Source organism: Alligator mississippiensis, chromosome 3 (assembly GCF_030867095.1).
Source record: "Alligator mississippiensis isolate rAllMis1 chromosome 3, rAllMis1, whole genome shotgun sequence".
NCBI lineage: Eukaryota > Metazoa > Chordata > Crocodylia > Alligatoridae > Alligator > Alligator mississippiensis.
Genome location: NC_081826.1, coordinates 1,529,779 through 1,548,242, shown reverse-complemented (window position 1 = coordinate 1,548,242; position 18,464 = coordinate 1,529,779). Strand labels below are relative to the sequence as shown.

The 18,464-nt window shown below is 64.6% G+C and overlaps 1 protein-coding gene and 1 non-coding gene across 2 annotated transcripts; one reads left to right on the top strand and one right to left on the bottom strand.

Moving 5' to 3' along the window:
• Window positions 1–2,238: 2,238 nt before the first annotated feature.
• Window positions 2,239–2,311, bottom strand: TRNAR-CCG (transfer RNA arginine (anticodon CCG)). Its single transcript has one exon. It is a non-coding gene; the product is annotated as a tRNA-Arg (tRNA).
• Window positions 2,312–4,808: 2,497 nt separating this feature from the next.
• SLC39A4 (solute carrier family 39 member 4) lies at window positions 4,809–17,674 on the top strand. The gene is made up of 13 exons (XM_059723461.1): window positions 4,809–4,834; window positions 5,727–6,729; window positions 11,281–11,565; window positions 12,544–12,748; window positions 12,969–13,342; window positions 13,441–13,621; window positions 13,837–14,009; window positions 14,859–15,017; window positions 15,233–15,337; window positions 15,598–15,652; window positions 16,070–16,222; window positions 16,680–16,867; window positions 17,105–17,674. Exons 1-13 carry the CDS (start codon window positions 4,809–4,811, stop codon window positions 17,231–17,233), a joined length of 3,036 nt encoding a protein of 1,011 aa, XP_059579444.1. The 3' UTR covers window positions 17,234–17,674.
• The last annotated feature ends 790 nt before the right edge of the window (window positions 17,675–18,464 follow it).

The following is an 18,464-nucleotide window of genomic DNA, read 5'->3' as shown; positions in this document are numbered from 1 at the left end:
TAGGGCGTGTAATTCATTAATAACACGTTTTTATTGGGTCTAGATTAGCTTTGAAGAAGGAACCGGGAATAAGGAATAAAGAACTGGGAATAAAGAACTGGGAATAAGGAATAAAGAACTGGGAATAAGGAATAGGGAACCAGGAATAAGGAACTGGGAATAAGCAACCGACTTCAACCTCATCAGTGACGGAGGGTCCCCCGCTTCCCCCCACAGCGAAGAAGTCTCCTGCTCCCCAAGATAAACCACCTTTCCTGCAACTTCCACCCATGGGTCCCCCCTTCATCACCACGCGGAGCGCGGCAGCTCTGCCACTCGCTGCCCTGTGCCGGCGCCTGTGGCTAGACAGGAGGGGGGATTTTCCATCAGGAAAAGAGGCCTGGAGCAGCTCCCCCCAGCCCTGTCCCAGGATGGGTGCCAGCAGGAAGCACCTGGGCTGGGCAGGTGCCAGGCACTGCCTGTAAAGCCTGGAAAAGGCTGGCACAGAGGGTCTGTTGTCGTCACCCCACACCGCCCCTGCATTGCACAGCCCTGGAGAAGAAAGACAGCCTCCTTCCTGCTGAGGAGCAGAGGGGGAACTAGGACACGCACACGCTGGTCTCATGCTCACAGGCACACGCATGTATGCAGCACACGAGTGCCTGTGTTGCACCCTGCTGCAGCAGCGGAAACCAGCCCGGCACAGCTTTTGGCTCCGTGTGAACCGAGTGACCCCTGGATAGCGGGGCCGGGACGGGGACATACCTGGGGACATGCCAGCGCTCCGCTCCCCTCTTGCATAAGGGGTTGGGGGGGCGGCACCCACAAGTGGAGAGCAAGGGGCGAAGCTGGTGCTGAGCTCATCGTACAGCACCGTGCACCGGCCCAGGCCTCTGGCAGTCCCCAGCCCCCACCCGCAGTCTGTCCCTGCCCCGGGGCTGCTTGGTGTCTGCACAGGGGGCATGTACCAGGGAAGGGAGGAGCTGAGGGCAGCTCTTCTGCCTCCCCCCTTACTTCCCTGTCCCATGTCTACCCCCTGGCTTGTCTGTCTGCTTTGCTCCAGCATGCGGTGGGGGGGCACTTCTGCTGCTGCTGCCTCGCTGCCCGGCTTGGCATGCACCCCTTCCCCTGCCTCAGTTTCCCCACCTGGCTTAGCTCAGGGGCAACAAGGCAGGAGGGGCAGAGGGTCATTCCCTCCAGCCCCTTCCCCTGGCCTGGTCTGGCTCCACCAACTCGGGGGGAGACCAGGGACGAGTCCCCCCAGGTCGAGGACTCCCTCGGCCCCAGCCACATCCTGCCCAGCTCCGGGCTGGCTGCAGCATGTGCACCGCCTGACTGCCCATGGACAACAGGCACCTCCGCGGAGCCGGCACGGCTGTCCCTGTCCCAGCTCTGGACCTGTCCCCTGGAGCAGGCAGCGTCCCTCACCACGGCTGTGCCCCACGCATCGTGCATGGAGCACCAGCTGGTGCTGCCGGTCCTGCCCCAGCACCAGCATCCCCAGGGGCTGAGCCCAGGAGCCCCACAACCCCCCCAAGCAGGAAGACTCCCCCCAGCCCTGCCTTCACCCCCCAACAGACCAGGGGTTGCACCCGGGGGGCTCCCACACCCGCTCCCTGGATTGCTGCTGGCTCGGCCACGGAGCCACATTGCAGGCCGTGACACCAGGGTCAGCTTCGGCTGGTGACTGGCAGGTTTGTGACCCACAGGGCGATGCCAACTGGGTCACAATGTCCCGAGCAAGGGGCGAGCCGCCCACATGGGCTGGGCCCGGCAGAGCTGCCAGCAGCCAGCGGGGACGTCCAGCCACCCTGGGGCAGGGAACCGGCGCGCTCCAGTCCTGCCCCAACCTCGCCCTGCCCTGGCTTATCTCAACAGGGGTTTATAGCAGGCCATAAAGCTGCCCCAGGAGGACTCAGCACTTCTTTAATCATTGCCAGCGATGGGGCCAGGCCTGGGAGTGCCTGTCCCAAGCTGGCCTGGGCCCCGCTGGAGCAGGCAGGCTCAGTCTGGAGGGAAGGAGCCCACTGGGTCATCATTAGGCTTCAGGGTCATCGCCGCTGCTGCTCTGCTGGGCACGGCCCCACGGGTCTAAGGGATGCTCAGGGCAGGGGCTCGAGAGGCGCGAGGCCCCCCTGGATATGCTGCGGGGAGCTGGCTGCCCCGGGCCCGGTGCTGGGCAAACCCGGCCCGTGCCCCCGGCTGCCAGCCTCCCATGTAATGCATGGAAATAAAAGGGAAAAAAAGACAGCAGCTGGTCGACCCAGGTGGGACTTGAACCCACAATCCCCAGCTCCGGAGGCTGATGCCTTATCCATTAGGCCACTGGGCCTGACTGCCATGCTTTCCTTCCCAGCTGTCTGGCAATGGGGGTGTCTAGGGCTGTCCCTGCCAGGGCAGGGGTGCAAGACCCTGAGCAGGCAGGGACCCCTCGGGCCCAGCCCCGGCCACCAGCACCACCAGGACTTGGTTGCAAATTGGGGCTGGGTGGGCTGTGGGGTCTGGACCCAGCCCCCCGGGGGGGCACAGCCCAGGCAGGATACCGCTGCCACCCCCAACCGGGGCAATGACATCTCCCAGCTCAACTCCCCCGGTGCCCCCAGCTCCAGGCCGGGCTCAGCTGCTCCAGCCCCCCTTGCACCTGGTGCCACGTGCTAGACCATTGCACCGACCCCGGGTCACATAGCCTTGGACGGGCAGTGCCCAGACCCTGCTGGGCTCTGCAGTGAGGGCACGGGGCTCCCCCAGCCCAGTCCCCTCCAGGAGACCTGCATGGCCCTGACCCCAACTCCTGATTTAAGGGGCTAAACGTCTCAGCAGCAGGCTCTGGAGTGGGGTCCATGCCCTCAGTGCCAAAGCCATGGCAGCGCCAGCGGGTTTACGAGCCTCCCTATCAGCCCGGAGGAAAGTCCCCTGCTGATGAACGGGCCCGAGCGAAGGGCAGCCGGGCTGGCAGGGCGCCTGGCATGGCACAGGGACCGCCGATGCCAGGGCTGAGGTTCAGCTGGGGCTGAGAGCACCTGAGGACAGCGTGGCACAGAGGGCAGTGTCACGCAGGTGTCAATCGGGCCCGTTTATGGTGCTGTTTGGGAGCGCAAGGCATTGCAGGCTCCAAGGACGCGGCCCCCTGCCCCGGGCGCGGCATTGACGTTCCCCGGCACAGCGCCAGGTCTGGCCTGGCTTTGCCCGGCCCCTGCCCTGCCTGCTGGGTGCCTGGTGGGGACTCATGCCTCTCAGGCCCTGCCACAGGAGCCCAAGGCTTTCCCCAGGCCAGCCAGGGGGACGCTCTGGCCAAGCGGGGAAGAGAGCCCAGGAGTCCGGGGGCTTAATGAAGGTCCAGCCCAGAGATGCTGCAGGGGCAGGTTCAGACTCAAAGCTTGTGCCTAGCAACAACACTGAGTGTGTGTGTGTGCGCGTGTGCATGTGTGTGTGTTGGGGGGTGCAAGTACATGTCGGGGGGTTCATGCATGTGTGTGTGTATGTATACATGTGTAAGGGGACAGGGATGTGCATGCATGTGTAAGAATGTGCGTGCGTGTGTGTGTGCACATGCATGTTTTGTAGATTTTATAGATTTCGTAGACATTCGCGCTGGAAGGGCCCTCGGAAGATCACCGGGTCCAGCCCCCTGCCCCAGGGGCAGGAAATCAGCTGGGGTCATAGGATGTGTGTTGGGGGGGTGTACATGCATATGTGTGGGTGTGTTGGTGTGTCTGCATGTGTGGGTGGGTGTGTGTGTGTGTGAGGGCGGCATGTCCGGGGGTGGCATGTGTGTATGCGTGGGTGTGTGCGCAGACATACGTGGGAGGGGTGTGCACACACATCAATGCAGACTGGGTCTGGACACACAGGAGCTGCCCCTTTAACACTGGAGGTTGTGGGGGGCACACACTGTGTACAGGAAGCCAGCCTGGGCATGTGCCAAGTTCCGGGAGGAGCCGGGAGGGGGAGTCCCTCTGGCAGTGACTGCTAGACCGCGCTGCCCCTGGAAGTGGGCCCCGGTGTCGTCAAGTTGATTCACTCCCCAGGCACCGGAGCTCCCCCGCTTTCCTGATAGCTGTGCGTGTTTGTGTGCGTGTGTGAGCGGGTGTGCACGCAGGCTCCGCCAGCTGTGTCATCCCCGCTCAAATAGCCCGTGTGGAGGCCTGGGGCCCCTCGGCCTCGGAGCTGGGGGGTGGCACCGGGCAGAGCTGAGCAGAGGCAGGGCAGCACGGGGGGGGGGGGGGGGGGGTTCTCCCTGGTTCAGGGATAGGAGTGGGCTCCGCTGGCGGGGGGGGGGGCAGGAAGGCCCTGTGCACTGGGATTCCTGGGTTCCAGCCCCAGGTCTGGGGAGGGAGTGGGGTGTAGTGGTTAGAGCACATCCTGGGAGTCAGGGATCCTTGGACAGACACAGCCCCAGCCCCAGGGCTCAGGCACAGCCTCCAGCCCCCACCCCGCATGGGCACCCTGCAGTCCCCGAGGAACCAAAGGCTTAAGGGGGGGAAGGGAACCAGCATGTGAAGGGTTACAAGCCACGGTTGCCCGCCCCCGCCCCCCAGCTACCAAAGGCGCTGCCCCACACACAGGACATGCCGATGCACGCACATGCCAGCGCTGCGCCCCGCCGCAAGCATGTGGACGCCTGCACATGGCAACCACAATGCGTCTGTACCCCGCCTCGACTGTGCCCGTTCCCAGATGCGCTCGCCCCATGCTCCCGGCCACAGCTGGATGCGGCATGGGCTTCCCTGCACACTCACCTACACACACCCATGCCCTGGTCTACAGTGCTTGCACATGTGTGTGTGCAAAAGCATATGCGTGCCTTGTACACTCGGGGGGGAGGGGCAATGTCCTACCCAGACAAAAGCAGGATGTGAGGGAGACAGCTGGGCCGGGCTATGAGAAAGTGCCTGGAGCTCCGGGGGTGACTCAGGATAGGTTCCCTAGAGGATCAAAGGCTTCAGCTCCAGCCGGAGCCAAGGGCAGGCTGGGGGGCAGCTGCAGGGGGAGAGAGCTGCAGCCTGGTGGGGTGGTACAGGGCAGGTGGTGCTAGGGGCAACCACCAGGGGGTGCTCTCCTGCAGGGGGCTCTTTGGGGGTTGCCCCAGGGCAGTGGGGGGGGGAGGGCTGAGCTGCCCCCTTTGCCTGGGAGCTCCTGACCCCTGCGCCCAGCAGGACTGGGGGGCTGGGGCAAGGGGAGAGCTGGTGTGTGCATGTGTGCATGTGCATGCACATGTGCCGTGTGTGCACGTGCGCACGTGTGTCGTGTGTGCATGCGAGCATGTGTGCGCTTGCATGTGCACGTTTGTGTGTATGCATGCAGACGAGTGTGCGCGGGGGCACGTGTGCGGGTGTGCCTGTGTGTGTGCACACCTGTGTGCATGTGCAACCTGCCTGTGAGTCCTTGCACGCGACGGCACCTCCCGGGCTCCAGCTCTGGGCCAGGCCCCGGGCCCGGCGCTCCGCCGGCTGCTGCGGGTCCACGGGGCGGCCGGGGCCGGGGCCGGGGCCGGGGCCGGGGCCGGGGCCGGGGCCGGGGCCGGGGCCGGGGCCGGATCCTGCCTGGGAGAGAGGAGCTCGGCTCGGGCGCTGCGGAGGGGCCAGGGCACTCGTCTGTCCCTCTTTGCCTGAGCTGAGCAAACACGGCCGGGCTCCTTATCAGCCGCGGGCCGGCCAGCTCTTCCCGGCGCCAGCTGGCGCCCCGTGCCCCTGTGACCCAGCCCCGTGGTGACCTTTCTGCCGGGGCTCCTGGGCTGGGGGGACGAGGGGTGGGAGCGGGGAGGCCGCACTCTGCCCGGGCGGGGGCTGCCGAGGGGCAAACACCGTCCTGGGGTGCCAGCCGGGCGCGGACACAGGAGCCGCGAAGCCGTGGCCCCCGCCCCGCAGCTGCCCCTTCCTGCCCGGGGCCGCGCGGACGTGGGCTCGCGGGCAGAGCCGTCCGCCGCTGCCCGCTGCCCTGACTCACGTCCGGCGCGCTCTTCCCAGCACCGACCCCCCCGGGTGCCCCCCCGCCCCAGGCCGGGCCCGCTCCCGGCCACGTGCTGCGCTCAGGCCCTGCCCCCGCGGGAGGGACCTGGGCCCGGCAGCCTCACACCGCGGCGCGGAGAAACCCCCGCCCTGCTCCGCGCAGCGCCAGCCCCGAGCCCCGGAGCTCCAGCCCGGCTCCAGCTTCCCCTGCCCCGCTCCGGCTCCTGCCCGGCCCCCCGCGCCCTCGCCCGGCTCCCGCCCCGGGACCCCCGCCCGGCTCCCCCCGCGGCCCGCTCCCGCGTGCTCCCGCTGCCGCTCCATCTCGCCGGTGCCCGGCTCCGGCTCCCCGCGCCCCGGCTCCCTGCGCCCCTGCCCCGCTCCGGCTGCCGCCCGGCGCCCCTGCCCGGCTCCCGCCCCGGGACCCCCGCCCGGCTCCCCCCGCGGCCCGCTCCCGCGTGCTCCCGCTCCATCTCGCCGGTGCCCGGCTCCGGCTGCCGCCCGGCGCCCCTGCCCGGCTCCTGCCCCGGGACCCCCGCCCGCGTCCCGCTCCATCTCGCCCCTGCCCGGCTCCGACTCCTGCGCCGAGAGCCGCCGCTCGACGCCATCCCCAGGTGGTGCCATGGTCCCCCCGGCGCGGGCCGCGCTGCTGCTGCTGCTGGCGCTGGCCGTGGTGCCGCGGGCCGGGGCCGGGGCCGGGGCCGCGCTGCCGTCGGGAGAAGGCTCCGTGCGCCGCGCGGACTTGGACGAGCTGTTAAATATCGCGGCGGCCCGTGCGCACTGCCCCGCCGGGCCGTGTGGAAAGGTAAGGGCCGCCGCCCGCCCCCGCCCCGGCTGCGCCCGGCCCGGCCCGGCCAAACTCCAGCGCGGACTGAGCCCGGGAGCCCGTGGTGCGTGTGCCCGCACGGCGGGCGTGAGCGCTCTACGCCCCGGGTGCATGCACGGTGTGCCCGGGGTGCCTGGTGTGCATGTGTGTGCATGCCACGGTACGCTCAGTGTGCACGCGCGGTGCAGGCATGCTCGGTACGTGTGCACCGTATGCAGTGTGCGTGCACCATGCCTGTAAGCCTGGGGCATGTGAATTATGGGCGCTCTATTCCCAGTGTGTGTCCCCAGTGCCAGTATGCCTGTTGCATGTGCGCTGCATGCAGTGGGTGTGCACAGGACACATGTCCCTTGTATGTGTGCATGGGGTATATATGCTGGGGTGTGTGTACTAAATGCCCAGTGCATGTTCACTAGATGCCCAGTGTGTGCACGCTGTGTATGCATGCTGGGTATGTGTGCACTGTATGCAGTAGGTATGCATGGGGTAGGTATGCCCAGTGTGTGCGCGCTGTGTATGTGTGCTGGGTGTGTGTGCACTGTATGCAGTAGGTATGCACGGGGTAGGTATGACCAGTGTGTGTGCCCTGTGTATGTGTGCCAGGTGTGTGTGCACTGTATGCAGTAGGTATGCACGGGGTAGGTATGCCCAGTGTGTGCGCGCTGTGTATGTGTGCCGGGTGTGTGTGCACTGTATGCAGTAGGTATGGACAGAGTAGGTATGCCCAGTGTGTGTGCACTGTGTGTGTGTGCCGGGTGCGTGTGCACTATATGCAGTAGGTATGCTGGGGTAGGTATGCCCAGTGTGTGTGTACGGTATGCCAAGTGCATGTGCACCATGTATGTATGCCTGGTGTGCATGTACTATGTGCCCAGTGCATGTGTCCATGGTATAGGTATACCTAATGGAAGTGCACAGCGGATATATGCTCAGTGTGTGTTTGTGTACGCAGGCCAGGTGCAAGTGCAGTCTGGGGGCCCAGGGCGTGCACGTGCACCCCAGCGCACAGGGCTGTGTTGTTCGGCAGCAGGGGCCAGGCAGACTGGTTTGGCCTCCTTCCGTCTGCCCTGCAGGCAGGGAGGGTTGGGAGGCAGGTGGGGGCAGGTGAGAGACGCCAAGTGCGTCAGCAGAGCTGAGCCGGGGCCACCACAGGGTTGGGCTGGCTCCATGCAGGCCGAGGGGCAGCAGGGGTCCCCAGCTGCCCTCCCCGTACAGGGCTGAGCAGAGAGCCCCCCAACCCCTGCTGCCTGCTTGTGGGTCACGGCTCTGCACGGCCCCTCCAGCCCCCCTGGAGGCATTTCCTGCAGCCCCACTCTGCCAGCCAGGGGTCAAGGGCAGCACTGGGCCCGGAGGGGTTCACAGCATCTGCAAGGCCCCACGGCCTGGAAACCTGCTGCCGTCAGAGACTGTGACGCAGGGGCAGGGGGGATGAGACAGGGCTGACGGATGCCCTGGGGTCCCACCAGTGTATGAGTATGTGTGGGCATGTGTGAGCATGAGTGTGCATATGAGAACATGCAAGAGTGTGTGGACCTTTCAGCATGTGTGCACGTGTAGAGAATCATAGAATCATAGACAACGAGGGTGTGAAGGGAGCTCAGGAGGTCACTTCTAGTCCAACCCCCTCAAAGCAGGACCAGCCCCAGCTACATCATCTCAGCCATGGCTTTGTCTTAAAAACCTCCAGGGATGGAGACTCCACCACCTCTCCGGATAGCCTGTTCCAGTGCTTCGCCATTCTCCTCATGAGCATTTTTCCTAATATCCAACCTCAACTTCCCTTGCTGCAGCCTGAGCCCATTGCTCCTTGTCCTGTCGTCTGCCCCCACTGAGACCAGCCCAGCTCCATCCTCTTTGCAGCCCCCCTGCAGGGAGGTGAAGGCTGCTATTCAATCCCCTCCGTCTTCTCTTCTGCAGACTCAATCAGCCCAGTTCCCCCAGCCTCTCCTCACCAGTCCTGTCCCCCAGCCCCACAACCATTTCCATTGCCCTCCGCTGGACTCTCTCCAGTGTGTCCACAGCCTTTCTGCAGTGGAGGGCACAGCTGGACACAGGACTCCAGATGTGGCCTCCCCAGTGCCAAAGAGAGGGAAGAATCACTGCCCTCGATCTGCTGGCAACGCTCCTACCGATGCAGCCCAGGATGCCGGTAGACTTCTTGGCACCAAGGGCACACTGCTGGCTCCTGTCCAGGTTCTCGTCCCCTGTCCCCCCAGGTCCTTTTCTGCAGAGCTGCTGCCCAGCCCGTCGCCCCCAGCCTGCCTGGTGCAGGGGATTGCTCCTCCTCAGTGCAGGACTTTGCACGTGTCCTTGTTGAACCTCATGATATTTCTTCTGGCCCAACCCTCCAACGTGTCGCGGTCTCTCTGAATCCTAGCCTGACCCTCCAGTGTATCTGCTATACCCCCAGTTTGGTGCCATCTGCAGACTTGCTGAGGGTGCACTCTGTGCCATTTTCCAGGTCATTGATGAAGATATTGAACAAAACCAGCCCCAGGACCGACCCCAGGGCACTGCACTTGAGACCAGCTGCCAACTAGACATGGAGCCATTGATTACTGCCCTCTGAGCCTGATGCTCCAGCCAGTTTTCTACCCCCCTTACAGTCCATTCATCCAGCCCATACTTCCTTAGCTTGCCTGCGATAATGCTGTGGGAGACTGTATCAAAAGCCTTGGTAAAATCAAGGTTTATCACATCCACCGGTCTCCCCACATCCACAGAGCCACCTCATCATAGAAGGCATCAGGTTGTGTGTGTATGAGAATGTGTGTGCATATATGAGCATGTACATGTGTATGTCTGAGCATGAGTGTGTGTGCGTGTGACTCCCTATAGGTATGTACGTGCGTAAGCATGTGTGTGTATGTATACATTTGTGCATTCATGTGTGAGCATGTGCATGTACATATATGGGTGTGTGTATGCATGTATGAGTACACATCTGTGCGCATGCGCACGTGCATATGTGTGCATGTAAGAGCATGTGTGTGCATGCATGTGTGCGTGTGCATGCAAGGTGTGTGTGTATGCATGCAAGGCAATGTGCATGTGCACACGTGCCTGCGTGAGTGTGCGAGCACTGGTGTGTGCCTCTGTGTGGGACACTGCAGTGCTGCCTTCGGGGCTCCCCTGACATCCAGCCCCTTGGCGAGGAGACGGCACTGGTAGCAGAGGTGGCCATAGCGTTGCTGGGGCCCTGGGCTGCGAGTCATTTGGGGGCCCTTAGGGGCTTAATTCTGATGACCTATAAGCAAGTCGGACATTTTTTATTTCATTTTCACATTGCCCTGTGCACGGAACTGCAATGACAGTATCCGGATACAATATGGATAATACACATATTCAGTGTCATTTGGGCCCCTTAAAGTGTGGGGCCCCGGGCAGTCGCCGAGTTTGCCTCCCCTAAGGCCACTACTGCTGCGGCATCTCCATCCTGCCCGCGGCCCCTTCCCCCCACCGGGGGCTTTCCCATTGCATCAGTTCAACCGAGGGGCCTGGAAAACCCCAACCACCCCCGCGGTAGGCACGTGGCCTGCGCTGGACTGGAGGAGCGGAGGTACAAGCATGGGGAAGCCCCAGCCGTGCAGCCTCATGTGCCCTTGGCTCCAGCACCCAGAAAGTCAGAGGCTGATAACCCCTCACGCTGAGTCCGGGGGCCTGAGCTCTCTGCTCCGTCCTCCTGCCAGCTGGAGCCAAGGGTGCTGAGAGCCAGCCTCCCCACGCCAGCCCAGACTGGGCAGCGAGGAGCAGCAAGAACAGGCTGGAGAGGCATGAGGGCACGTCTTGGCAGTCCCATGCACTCTCGAGGGCAGGACTGAGGCCCAGGATGCTGGCATGATTGACCAACTGGCCTGGTACCCTGCCTGGCAGCCTGGACTGCCCCCTCCCTGTCCTGCAGTTCTGTGCAGATCCCACAAGCTTCGCTGCATTCATGCCAGCCGTCCCTGCGTGCACGCCCACACTAACTGTGTGCCCACAGTGCTGAGATCTCCCGGCCCCACTGTCCTCACCCATGGGCTCTGTCACACCCTGCCCTGTGCCTCTTCCCCGGGGCAGCCCCTGGAGCCATCACTGCCCGCGGGGCATCGCCACAGCACAGGGTGGGGGCACGAGTGCAGGATAGGGCACTGTCCATGCGTGGAGCCTGTGCCCACGTGGCGGTCAGGTCTGTGCTGCCCTGGACGTGGCTTAAGCTATGCCAGGCCCCAGCCTCCGGACAGAAATGAGGGATGCCAGCAGCTTGGGCAGGGTGTGAGCATCCCGGGAGGGCCTGGCACCCGCTGTCCCAGCTCAACCACCGCAGAGCGAGCCGCGGCCTCCAGCCCTGCGCGAGGGATGGGGTCAGGGAGGGGAAGTGCCTGCTGCTTCATGGGGTCACAACCACCGGGTTGAGCTGCTTAGGGACAGAGTGTCCCCGTGCTCACCCCATGGCAGCCACGGGCAGATGTGGCCTCCGGCAGTCCCTGTGCTCCCAGGCTGGAGCTGCTGGTGCCGTGCCGTGCCGTGACACCTGCCCTCTGCCTACAGTGCCTCTCCGCACAGAATGTCTTTGCGCTCGTGGGCAAGAAGGCCACGGACAACGCCAACCTGACGGCTTCGGAGCTCCCGTGGCTGGGTACCAGCATACTGCTGTACCTGACGGACCCTCCCGCGACCTGCGCAGCCCTGCGGGACGGCCGCTGGACAGGCCAGGTCAGGGCCTTCTTCAGCGCCTTCTCCAGTGGGAACCCCACCGCAGGGCCGGTGCCTGAGAAGGTGGCGGAGCTGCTGCGGGGCGTGCAGAGGAATTACAGACCCGAAGACACGCATGAGGTGAGAGACCGCGCTCCTGCATGTGTGTGTGTGTGTGCAGGCACAAGTTTGTGCGCTTGCATATGTGTGAATATTTGCATGTGTGTGTATGTGCATGCATGTGTATGCATGTGTCCAGGTGCCTGTCCACACTTGCACGTGCATGTGCACATATATGTGCATACATTTGCATGTATATGTGCCTGCATGCATAGATTTGTGTGTGCATGTGTGTATAAGCATGTTTCCTTGCATGTTTGCATATTTGTATATGCATGCACTGTGTTTGTGTCTGCATGTGTATGCACGCATGTGCAGACGTGCACACATGTATGCATATATGTGCATGTGTATGTGTGTGCATGCATGTGTGTGTAGATTTGCACGTGCATGCATGTGTTTATATGTGCACACATGTGTATATGTCCTTGCATGTGAGCGTGCATATGTGTATATGGGTATGCATATTAGTGTGCACACACATATGCATGTGTATATGCATGCATGCCTGCAAGTGTACAAGTGCACATGCACATACATGTGCATGTCCATGTGTGTGTGCATGAGTGTCTCTATATCGTGTGCTGCCCCCTGCTGGTGAGAAGCTGACCTGCCCATTCTGGTTGCCCTGCCCAGCCCCACGTGCCCCCCAGGGCCAGCCAGTGGCCCCCGGCGGGGGCTTTGCTGCTCAGCCCCCAAGGGAGGGAGGACACCCCCATGCGGAGCCAGTGGGGGCGGGGGGGAGGGTGACAACGGGGGCTTTGGGCAGCGTCCAGCTAGCTCACGCGTGTGCATAGATGTGCACGCCTTTCCCGCTGTGTTCCCAGCAGGTCGCATTGCCCAGAGCCTGCCCCTTGCTCATGGGCTCCGGGGGTCACGGAGCAAACACTGTCCCCAGCACAGGATGCCCCCAGACCCCCGCAGCCGAGAGCAGTCATCCCTGCGGCCCCGGGGCTGGCTGGTTCAAGCGGGGGGTCTCACATGCTGCTCTTCCCCCAGCCGTGTGTGGACGCATCCCGCATCCTGGAAGAGAGCGCCAAGCTTTCGGCCCAGGTGGTGCGCAACATGGCAGGGCGGGTGCTGGCCGTGGCCGGGTACCACGTGCTGAAGGGGACCTGCCTCCACGCGCTGCCCCCACCCAGCTACTTCCTGGACTACATCTTCCAGCGCTACGGCAATGGGTCGGGGAACCTAACATTGGAGGGTGAGTCAGGGGCACTGGCCGGCACAACTGGGGGCACCGGAAATGGCACCCCCATGTCCACATGAGAGCCAGGCCCCACCACTGCAGGGCTGTGGGGTTGGGGGTGGCAGGGTGGGGGGGGTGTCAGGGGCACTCCCAGGCTATCAGCTTGGGGCCGTGGGACGGAGCGGGGTGCCAGGCAGGTGGGGGCCGTGTGTAATGAGCTCGGGGCTTGCACCAGGCCTGGCCGCGCTGATGGAGCAGCTGAAGCTGGGGCCCGAAGCTCAGCACGGGGACCACGACCACCCCCACGACAACCACACGGACCACGAGGCCCGCCTGGACCACAGCCACGTGGGGCACGACCATGATGCTCACGCGGGGCACGACCACGACGCTCATGAGGGGCACGACCATGACACTCATGCGGGGCACGATCACGACGCTCATGTGGGGCACGACCATGACACTCATGCGGGACACAATCACGATGCTCAGACAGGGCATGACCACGCCGAGTACACGGACCCCCGGCTGCCGCATGCACCCGGGTGGCTGCGGCTCAGCGCCACGGAGCCGGACCACATGGACAACGGCAGCCACGTGTGGGACACGGTGAGCAGGGCGGTCGCTGCCCTCCCCAGCCCGGCTGGAGCCACCCCGGGGCCCCGGTGCCCAGCCCAGCTGGTGCTGACCCCGGCTGTGTTCCCCAGGCCTGCCTGAGCGCCCAGGACCTCCTGGAGGTCTACGGCTTGGACGCACAGACGGGAATCTCCAGCCAGGACTTCTCTCGGCTCAGCCCGGCTCTGCTCCAGCAGCAACTGAGCGGGGCCTGCTCTGGCCTGCCCGCGGGCTCCGGCAGCAACCGCGACGGGCGCCTGAGCGTGGCTGAGAGTGAGTGCAGGGAGCCCGGGCATGGGAGTTGGGGGTGGGGATCGGGCCCCGATCCAGCCTCTAGTGGCCTGATCTGCTCTGGGCCCCTGAGTTAGGGGGCTGCTGCATGTCCCTGGTCACACGGCCAGATGCCAAGGCAGGAGACCCCCCACCAGGGCAGGGGCAGGGGCAGGGGAGAAGGAGCAGCCCCCGTGGCTGACGCCCGCTGTCCCCAGAGTACATCTACGGCTCGCTGGCCACGCTGGTCATCTGCCTTTGTGCCCTGATGGGCATCGGCGTGCTGCTGTGCACGGCCTGCATCAGCACCTACCAGTACGTCATCCAGACCTTCCTCAGCCTGGCCGTGGGCTCGCTCACCGGCGACGCGCTGCTGCACCTCGTGCCCCAGGTGAGCGCGGGGCGGGCGTGGGGTGGCACGTGTGCATGCAGGTATAGGCACCGTGCTGCATGGTGCGTGCCGGAGGAGGGGGGTGTATGTGTGTGTGGGATGATACGTATGTATGCATGTATATGTTGTGTGGTGTGTGCTGGGGAAGGGGGTGCATGGGATGGCGCACATATGCACAGGTTTAGGCACATGATTGTGTGGTGTGTACTGGGGAAGGGGGGTGTATGTGTGGGATGGCATGTGTGCACACATGTAAACACACATGACTGTGTGTTGTGTGCCAGGGATTGGGGGTAGAGTATGGGAAGGCACATGTGTATGTATGTATGCACGTGGCTGTGTGGTGCGTGCTAGCGAAGGGGTTATGTGTGTGAGACAGTACATATGCTTGCATGTATATGCACATGGCTGCATGGTGCATGCTAGCTGGGGAAGGGGTATGCGTAGGATGGCACATGTGCAGGCGTAGGTGTGTGTGTGCTTGCACATGGCTGTGGGAATGTGTACACGTGGGCATGTGATCTGCCACCCAGTGTGCAAGGCAGGACTGAGGGTGAGCGCAGAGCAGCAGAAGGTGCATCTGTTTGCCTGTGCGCATGTATGTGGCTGCCTGTCTGCACCCAGGGCTGCGTGTGCCTGTACATGTGTGTGTGTGTGCAGCGTGTGAAGTGGGCTGAGCCTGCATGGGGGGGGGAGGAGTGCACACAATTGGACGCCTGTACACGTAAGTTTGCTGCCATTTGGCCCGCGTGCAAGGCAGATGCATGTGCCCGGGGGGGTGACGGAGGGGCATGGCACACATCAGGTGTGCAAGGGGTGCTGAGGCCAGCCCCTGCCCCATCTTTGCAGTTCCTGGGCCTGCACTCGCATGCGGACGATGGCCACGGGCACGAGCACGGCGCGGCAGTCGCAGGCAGCACCTGGAAGCTGCTGGCCGTGCTGGGCGGCATCTACGCCTTCTTCCTGCTCGAGAAGTTCTTCAGCTTCCTGGTCCAGGCGGAGCACCAGGTGCGGGGCTGGGCCATGGCGGGGGGCGGGGGGGCTCGCCCTACAACTCGGGGCTCACAGGGCAGCAGGGGCCGCTGTGCTGGGGGGTCCAGCAGGGGGCGCAGTGCTGTGGGGTGGGGTGCAGCAGGGGGTGCCCCCTGTGCCCCGCAGGCCCCCTGGTGGCTGCACAGCAGGGGTGGCGCGGGGCAGGGGTGATGGGTGCTTGTTGCACGCAGGAGTCGGCCGGGGGCCACACGTGCGACCACGCCATGTCGCTGCAGCTCTACCAGGATGAGATGAGGCGGCGCAAGCAACTCAGAGGCGCCTCGCAGACCGACCTGGTAATGCCCTGGAGGGTGGGAGCAGGGGCACGGGTTGCCCCCCAGTCTGGCATGCCCCCACGGACATGGTCTGAGCCTCCCAGGGTCAGGCCAGCAGGGGCGTGGATAGAGGGGCATGGATTCAGTGATGCCTGCCTGGGACTTGGCCCCTCGGGTTTGGCCGTGGGGCAATGCCCCTGTGCCCAGAGGGTGTTTGGAGCGTGGCACACACGTGTGCAGCCAGCTTGTGCGTCACACCTGTCCATGCTTCCATCCTGTAGGTGCGGGCGGAGGAGGCCTGTCTGGGCAAGGCCAGCAAGGAACAGTACAGTCGGGGTGAGTGGGGGCCCCGGGTAGTGGAGGGCAGCAGCTCGGGGTCACGCGTGCCCGCTGACATGCGTGCACCCACACACGTGCGTTCACATGCACATCCATGCTTGTACACACATGCGTTCTTGCACATGTGTACATGTACCTGGACACAAATACATGCACGTAATCTGCCTCCTGCACATACACATACATGTACACACGTACACTTATGCCCACACATGCACCCTCACGCATGCACACACACACACAGGCTTGCGCACAGAGGCACCAACACATTTGTTGCGGGGGAGGCTGCTGACATAGCGATTTGCAAGGCCCAGCCCCTGGTGCAATGGGTCTAGGCCCCAGGGGACGACGGAGCTGCTGGGGCACTGGGGCAAGCACGTCCCAGCCTTGCCCTGACACCCCGGTGCCCTGCAGAGCTGCGCATGATCCCCTACATGATCACCATCGGCGACGCCATCCACAACTTTGCGGACGGGCTGGCCGTGGGCGCCGCCTTCTCTACCTCCTGGAAGACCGGGCTGGCCACCTCGCTGGCTGTGGTGTGCCATGAGCTGCCCCACGAGCTGGGTAAGGGGCCAGGGAGAAACCCTGGGGCCTGGTGGGGACAGAGACCCAGAGACCCCAGCCTCAGTCAAGGGCTTCATCCATCCCTATGGGACCCAGCCCAGGAGCCCACCCGGGGACACCATCCATCCCTATGGGACCCAGCCCAGGAGCCCACCCAGGGACGCCACCCAGCCCCATGGGACCCAGACCAGAAGCCCACCCGGGGACACCATCCATCCCTATGGGAAGCAGCCCAGGAGCCCACCCAGGGACGCCACCCAGCCCCATGGGACCCAGCTCAGGGAGCCCACCCAGGGACGCCGCCCAGCCCCACGGGACCCAGCCCAGGAGCCCACCTGGGCATGCTGCCAAGTCCCATGGCAGCCATCCGAGAGACCCCAACCCTGGGACCCTGCCCAGCCCCGTGCCGCACAGCCAGGCCCTGACCCTAACCCTGTTCCTGTCCCCGCCCGTGCAGGGGACTTTGCGGCACTGCTGCACGCGGGGCTGAGCGTGAAACGGGCCCTGCTGCTGAACTTCTGCAGCGCCCTCACTGCCTTCCTGGGCCTCTACATCGCGCTCTCGGTCACAGCCAGTGCCGAGTTCGAGGCCTGGATCTTCACCGTGGCCACCGGGCTCTTCCTCTACGTGGCCCTGTGTGACATGGTGAGCAGCGGCCCGGCTCCCAGGGCTCAGCGGGGAGGGACAGAGCCTCAGTCCTGGGGTGCTGCTTAGAGCCGAGAGCCCAGGACAGGGAAGAGGCCATGGGTCGGGAGAGGCACTGGCAGGGCTTGGGGGGAAAGGGGACGTGGGTTGGAAGTGAGGGGCACCAGCAGGGCTGGGGGGCAGGGGCTGCAGGTTGGGAGCGAGGGGCAGCTCTCACGCCTCTCTACCCCTTCGCAGGTGCCAGCCATGATGAACGTGCAGGACGAGCGGCCCTGGCTGCTGTTCGTGCTGCACAACGTGGGGCTCGTGGGCGGCTGGGCCGTGCTGCTGCTGCTCTCGCTCTACGAGGAAAACATCACGCTCTGAGCCCCCGCGGGGGCAGCAGGGGGCGGCACGGCCACGTGGTGGCCACGGGCAAGCTGGGAGCCGTCGCAGGACCCAGGGGACAACACGCACATGTGTGTGCATGCACGCACGTGTGCACGGAGCATATGGGACCTGCTGTATTTATTTAATTTATTCCACTGCAAGTGGCAGCACCGCCCTGACACCTCTCTCCCGCCCGGCCCCTGTGGGCACTGTCCTGCCCGGCTCGCGGCACAGGGACAGGGACGGGGACGGGCGGGGGCACCGGCTGCACGTCCTGCGACCGAGGAGAATGAAGAGTTTTCACTCAACGCTGTCGTGGAGAACCCGGGCGTCCGGGCCCAACCCCCAGAGCCCACGTGGGCACAGAGCCAGTACTGCCAACCCCGCCGTGCCAGAGATCATGAGACAAACTTAAAAAATAGATCGACCTGTAAATCATGAGGTGCTATTTTTGAAGTGTGTGCGTGCGGAGGGGGGCGGGGGGTTGTCGGTGGAGGTGTGGGGGGCTGTGGGGGGCTTGGAGCCGGGGGGCAGGATGCGGGGGGCTGTGGGCCACGAGTGTGGAGCAGACAGACACGCAGCGCCCAGCAGGGACACGGAAGAAAGGGGCAGGGCAGGGCAGGGCAGGGCAGGGCAGGGGTGAAGGGCCCCAGGGCTGGGCGGGGGGTCCAGAGGCGCGTGGGGGCTGCATGGGGAGATCCAGTCGGAGCTACTTTGCCCCTGAAATCCCGTCTCACGGCGGTTACACAACAGTCCACCACTGAAACCCCGGGCGTCCGGGACCGGCATCCGAGAGCCCCCGTGGGCACAGCACCCGTGTCATGCCCGGCCCCCCAGCCCCCGTGGGCACAGCTCTCCAGTGTCCCGGCCCGGCCCCCCCAGCCCACGTGGGCACAGCTCCCGTGTCCCGGCCCGGCCCCCCCAGCCCCCGTGGGCACAGCACCCGTGTCCCAACCCCACAGGGCCCACGTGGGCTCAGCACCCCAGTGCCCACATGGGTGCAGCACCCGTGTCCTGGCCCGCGTCCCCGGAGCCCACGTGGGCGCAACTCCGCAGTGTCCCAGCCCAGCACCCCCAGAGCCCCCGTGGGTGCAGCACCCCAGTGTCCTGGGAAAGACCCCCCAGCCCATGTCAGCGCAGCACCCCCACCCCACGTGGGCGCAGCCCCGCAGTGTCCTAGCCCGGCCCCACACCCCACGTGGGCAGAGCACCCCCGCGTCCCGGCCCT